Genomic DNA, 6,567 nt, shown 5'->3' with positions numbered 1-6,567 from the left:
AATGGGAAAACAGAGTCATGCAGAAATAGGGTTCAGTTTCATCATTAGTTGGGAAGTGAAATAAATATTTTTAATTAAACCCCATTTTTAGTAAAACTCCATTTCTAGATCCCTAGAAATCTGCCTGTGGCACATTCTGTGATCTTTACATATAAATGGTCAAGGTAAGGAAGAGATTCTGCCCATGACACGTTAATCCAATGACACCATGGCAACTCACATAACACTTCCGGGTGTACAAATAAATCTTGTGTGTAGTACGTGTTTGCTCCCTCTAAAAAAAGCTTCTGAGTTGATCATCAACATGATTCATAACCAAATAAGCACCTCATTATTTTCTATATGTAATTCAAGTATTATTTAGCATGTTTAGTGAAGTCAGAACTATATTTAACATGTAAAATTAGTTGGAAAGTCATGGAATTCCTAAGAGAAATATCCAAACTTCATGTATAAAGCTTCCCAATAGTTAAAATACTTCAAGTGTCTTTCTTGTAGTTAAAGAAGCCATCGTAATTTTCTTCTTATTAGACACTGGATAAAATAATATAAATATGAGGGTTTTTCCTAACAAGAAAGAAGTAAGCAGCAAGACTGAAACATTCCCATAAATGTCTCTTCCTAACAGAATACTTTGGCCAAGCCTCATTTGTCTCTTTTCAGTGATCAATACAGAAGAGTAACTGTAAAAAAAGTGATCTTTGATAAAATAAAATGCAGATTCTGCAAACACAAATCGGTAACTCAAAAGAGGAACTGGTAAGACCAAATACTCTATCAGAAATGAGGGAATCAAACTCAATCTGATTAAAAAAATCCTTAGACAACTGACAGCAAGAAATGTACAACTGAAGCAACCGTTACAAATAGAAATACTACCCTCACAATAACCACGCTGCGGGGTCTCCAATTTTTAAAAACACAAAACCAGCTGTTCACAACCTTTATTTCAAAGGTCATTGTTATTTTGTTACTAAAACATCGAGATTAAAAAAAATAATATTGAATTAGGTAAATGTTTCACAAGCATTCAGCCTAAGCTTTGAGTTCTTTTGGTCTTAAGTGGAAGCCTAAACCAGACTGATGCCTAACTGTAACTGGGCATGAATTTGTAATCTGTAATTAAGTTAAATGTCCTTTAAATTTAAGCTAGCTCATCTTACCAGATGGTGTAGACTGTGAAATAAGTGCTTCTAATTCCTGCACCAGTTATTTCACATGCTAATTTGAGACAGTTCAGTACTCAAACATTTTTAGGCCACGAAAGCCCTTACAGTTAAATTCAAGCTGATTTGCTCCAGTTACTCTCATAGAAAGCAAATGGTTAAGGAAAGCAGTAACGAGTAAAGTTATATCATAGGAAATACTCATTTTTTTTCTGCCAAAAGTTACTTTCCCATCAGTTTAGACAACAATGCCAAAAATTAGGACCTATGCATTCCGCAACAAGAGAAGCCTTGATCAATTCAACATTAAGTTACACTTTCTGACCCAATATCCTTTCAGACAAGTTTAAAGGATACTGCAACAGCACTAAGATCTCATTTTCCAAAGCAAGCAATGCCAAAGGACCTTTCCAGAGCTCGCAGAAGCAAGTGTATTGCTGGAAACAGTTGTTCAGGATCACTCTACAATGGTGGGGATGGAAGGGAAGGAGAAAAGGGGCAACTCTTTTCAAACACAAAACTCCACATTACTGAGAGCTAAATTGTTCGATTCCACAGACTTGAGTCTCCTTAGCTCCCCAGATTAAGGATTAGAGAAACTGACAACGACCCTAGGATATCAGGATCAGGGAAACGGCATTCTCTGAGTTTCTAAATAAAGGAAGGAGCAGCTACACACTGACTATGCCTTGCTTTCTGATATAAGTGGATATTTATGAAAAGAAAATAAAATTGTATGGAACATTTGCCATCCACCATCACTACTCCTAAAGAAGCCATTAAAAATAGAACAGAGACAGACGCACACCCCGTCCCAACAAAAGCATTAAACAAAACCCCCAGACTATTTCTTTAGTTTTATTTTCAGATAGAGAATCCATACCTTGTGCAGTGTTCTACTTTTTCCTTTTTGCTTCACTGGCATCCTGTTTTGGTCTAGCTGAACGAGCAAATTGCTGAGATTCTGTTAAGGACTACAAGGGTCAATGGTAAACAAAAGCCAATGAAGAAACAAAAATAAATATTATTTCAGCAAAAGGTAAGTTTAAAAAGTGCCTTTATCTGTGAATCAATTCTACTGCAGTATTAAATACTATAACAATAGTGTCTGTATAGTCAAAGATTAGGACCTCACTGATCTGCAGTACAAAAAAATTTTTAAAAGCCTGTACAAAAGTTCACAAGTCTAAGTAAATAAGGAGGACTAACCAGGAATGGGTTAGGTGCAAACAAAGTAACTGCAACAGAATGAGCACCTGATATTTACAATCCTTCATTCCAGCATGTTAATGCCATAACTTTGATGTCTCAGTATTTGGGAGGAAAAAATGCTAAAAGCCACAGGGTGAACAATAGTACAAAGAAAAGGAAATAAACTATGAAAAATTTAAGGGAAAAATAATAAGAAAAATAAGGAAGGAGGTCAGTGAAAAAAAAAAAAACGTGTCAATGCAATCAAAAGGTGTACAAATCCCAATATGCTGCACAGGCCTAAAAAGTAACTGACAGTCCCAGCTGGAGAAGCAGTCTAAACAGAGACCACTGACCCTGACAGGAACATTCCTCTATGTTCTTAAGTCTGTAAACACAGGCTTAACCAAGTCAAAAAGCCTACTTAAATTAAATACAAATGGTCATACAAGCTAAATTATCTTTCATAGTATGTTTGCAGGATCAAAGAGCTAAGACCAGAGAAGACAATTTTATTGTCTTAAAAAAATCACATCCTATTTCAGAAGAGATTCTTCTATATATTTTTCATTTATCACAGAATTAACAATAGCACACTATGCTATGCTGCCTGGTTTTCTTAACCTGTTTCCTCTTTCCATAGACTCCTAATAAGTAGAACTCTATGACAGCAAAACTAGAAATTGACAGACGGCTTACAAAAAATATAATGTAACTGTTCGAAGAAAAAGATACAACCACCATGGGTTTTTCGAATAAGACATATCCATTTGCTTCTTTTAAAGCTTTAGCAGCCGCTTTTTCATTAGGAAGTCCAATGAAAGCCTGTCCCTTCATACGGCCTTCTTTCATCAAACGTATATCAAACCTAGAGGCAAAATTGAGAATTAGGAATCACTCAAGTTTAACCACATTTTCATATTACACAGTACTATTATAATTCTCATGCTTCAAGTTGGAGAAACAGCAGAAATGGGAGCAGAGCCTACAAGCAGGAATTACGTCCCTGGGGACATAATTTTGCCTGAGGGAAGCATTTAATAAGAAGTGATATTAGACTGCTGGATGGCAAATTGGTGAGCAACTGCAGCATATATGACGTTTGCAAAATGATCAGATACAATCATCTACACTGTTCACTCCATGTTGCTTAGCCAATAAATAGTAAATTTTGTAGCGAAAATAAGGGCAAAATAGTAGGGTCTTCAGACACTGTTCAAAAATTAACTGTATTTCTGCTTTTGCAAAAGCATAAAGAGAAAAAGAAATGTCTAGTTCTTAAAACACAATCTTCACCAGTATTATACAAGTTAACACAAAAGGTTTAAATTAACCAAGTACCAAATCAACTTACATATTTCGTTCTACTTCTGTCTGGAAGTCAACATATCTTCCAAAAATGAACTTGAGATCCTGAAATTTAAAGGTAGGTGTAAAAGGAAAGCTGATAAAAAGGCTTTTTGATAAATATTTGATCTGCTTGTTTACCTACCTTTTCTTGAACTTGTTTAGCTAAATTCTTCACATATATCCTGCAATTTGGATCACCAGGCTCATAGTTTTTGAAAACTGACAATTTTTCCATTTCTTAAAGAAGACAGAAAAAACAGATGTTTTAGCTCATTTACTTTGTAATTTTGCTCAGTATAAAATAACTATGTTTAATATATTATCAATTAATAAAGGAAATACTTAAACTATTTGTTGCAACAAATCAAAGACCTATTATTACGTAATTTCTTCTCTCAGTTATACCTTCTCTAGAAAGTCTGTTTTTTTCTAAATCCCTTCTAGAAATAAATTCTGATGGTATTTCATCCTCCTCCTCTTCAGGCTCCATTTTATCATTTGAGCTAGGAGCTGGGAAAATCCTTCCAAAGCCTGTGTTGTTGATTTCTTCTGTGGTTGCATGAAGGTCTGAAATTCCAACGTATTATGTAAGTGTTTTTTATGTTTATTGACAAGAGAATCAACCGCAAGCAGAAACAGTTTAGTTCTTTCAGTAATATAGTAGACTTTGTAAAGCAATTTGAACACATCCTTAAAGATGTCTTAATCCCTGGTTTGACAAACACATCTGCTATATATGGTCCTATAAAATCAACTCTACTACAAATAAAAGCCACGGTACACACCAGTTCAGGTAAAATAAGCCTTGCTTTTTAAGCCATTTCAATGGTTTATCTAATTTTCACTCAAAGAAGCTCTGTATTACCATAAAGTACCAAGAAACACAGGCTGACCATAACCCTGTAAGAAACCATCACACCTCATTGCTATTATGGCCCAGCATATTTATGGCAGATAATCAGTGCATCACAGAGGAGCTGGCAATCACTTGAATGCTGCTCTCTAAGAGCTGGAAAAGGAAAATCTGAAATTAGCCTGATGCATTCTCAGTATTATATAGTGTAATTGAATGTATTTGTAACATATTTGTTAGCAAACACCATAACAACATAATATGCACCATAAGCCCACAAATCATGAAAGAAAGAAAGAGACCTTCAAAATCCTCACGATCCTTTACTGTACCAAGGCAGACTTCTGCGCTTTAACACGGGAAAACCAGCAAATACAGACAAGACAAGCTGGTGTTCTTGTTTAGGAAAGGGCCGAAAGAAAAGAAAAAGCGTAAGTTTCAGCAGCCTGCTACCCGTTGAAACCACATTAATTTCCTATTAAATACACTGGAAGTGCGAAATCTCTTACCATTTATTTCTTCTTTTTCTGAGTTTATCTGAGGAACAGCTGGTATGTCAGTAGTAATATGGAATTCAATTTTTTTATGACCTACATGCTTTGGCTGTTCAAAGACATCTGAAGGTGACAGTGTAGAGTGGAAATTACTGTTCAAAACAATAACATTTTAATTAAAGATTCAGACACTCATTAATGCATAGTCAAATACAAGACTTCTTTCAGATACATGTTACTCTGTTGTACTGCAAATACTTAAGTTCTCCATTTCATAAATTTCACCCAGTACAGTTCAAGTTGATTAAAACACTGCAAATACAGTAGGTATAGGATGGCAGCAAAACCAAGAATTACATATCACATTACAGTACCGACAGGCATTTATGAAAGACTTTATCAGTAACTTAAATACGAAAAACAACTGGTCTTGCTGCTGCTCTCGCATACTGTATCAAATATGCCAAATTTTAAAAAAACTTGCTACAGAAAATCACTTGGAGGAAGAAGGTGGCTATTAGTAAAAAGGCATTCACAACTGATCCTCACTACACAGAAACAGAACACTGGTGTCTACTGTGCCATCGTACTGCGGTTTCAAAAACCAAACTGGTTTTTATTCTTCCAGTATAATCCTTTTTTTTTGTTTTAAATTTTTATTTTAAGAAGCATCCCAAACAATAAATCCAGACTGCTTCTCTCAGGGGAGTGATACAGAATTGTTTTGTTGTTTCTTTTTTATTAGTTTAATAGTAGGAGAAACAGAAAGCCTGAACCAGGCACACCTACAGATTAAGGTTGTTGAGAAGATTCGAGTTCAAATCACATGGAAGAAATTTGGATCTTTAGAGCAATTACACCAAGCACGAGGATAAGCCAGGACCAACTCCACTACCAAATTTATGTATCGGTGAAGAACGCTTGTTGTAAAACAGCAACATTAAAGCAAACACGGTACAGAGAACATAATTCAGTAAAAGGAATAATCTTCTGAAAAAGTGCAAATATCACAGAAAGAATACCAACCTGTGGGGAGTACACACAGGAGCACTGAGTAAGTCTTTAATTCTTTGCTTTTTTCTAACACCACGCCTCTTTGTGTTTATTGGTCTTTTAGGCTGAAGAGTTGCTAATTCCATCAACTTGGTCATTCTATTTTAAACAAAATTTAAAAAAGAACCAAAGTGCTTTACAGTTTACCTGAAAATACTAATTTTGAAAACCCTTCCCTCTTCCTTAAAGCCCTTGAAATATGACTTTTCAGAATATGGTTATAAATCTATCTACCTTAAGACCAAAACTATATTAATAAATAGTAACACATAGCAAATCAATATACAGAGAGCACTTAAGTGAACAATTAAAATTGTAATGAGTTCAGTGATGCCCCTTCCTTCCCCAAGGATGCATCTAATTAGGACACCGAAGCGGCAGAAATGCTAAGAAGCCCCACGATGAACATTTTTTTACCACGCTATTTCCACTCAGAGTGCCTTTTTCCAAATGAGTCTAT

General features: G+C 35.2%; 1 protein-coding gene across 1 annotated transcript; it reads right to left on the bottom strand.

Annotated features, from left to right (window-relative positions):
* Window positions 1-2,052: 2,052 nt before the first annotated feature.
* Window positions 2,053-6,206, bottom strand: LOC104498565 (RNA-binding protein 40-like; the record flags this gene model as incomplete). The annotated part of the gene is made up of 7 exons (XM_010141963.1): window positions 2,053-2,122; window positions 3,093-3,225; window positions 3,712-3,770; window positions 3,850-3,944; window positions 4,113-4,274; window positions 5,070-5,206; window positions 6,081-6,206. Coding segments are annotated over 7 exons (772 nt in total), but the record flags the coding sequence as incomplete, so codon positions are not given.
* Between the last annotated feature and the right edge of the window lie 361 nt (window positions 6,207-6,567).

Source organism: Buceros rhinoceros, unplaced genomic scaffold (assembly GCF_000710305.1).
Source record: "Buceros rhinoceros silvestris isolate BGI_N320 unplaced genomic scaffold, ASM71030v1 scaffold16978, whole genome shotgun sequence".
NCBI lineage: Eukaryota > Metazoa > Chordata > Aves > Bucerotiformes > Bucerotidae > Buceros > Buceros rhinoceros.
Note: the sequence above shows the minus strand (reverse complement) of the source record. Positions and strands in the feature narration are given on the sequence as shown.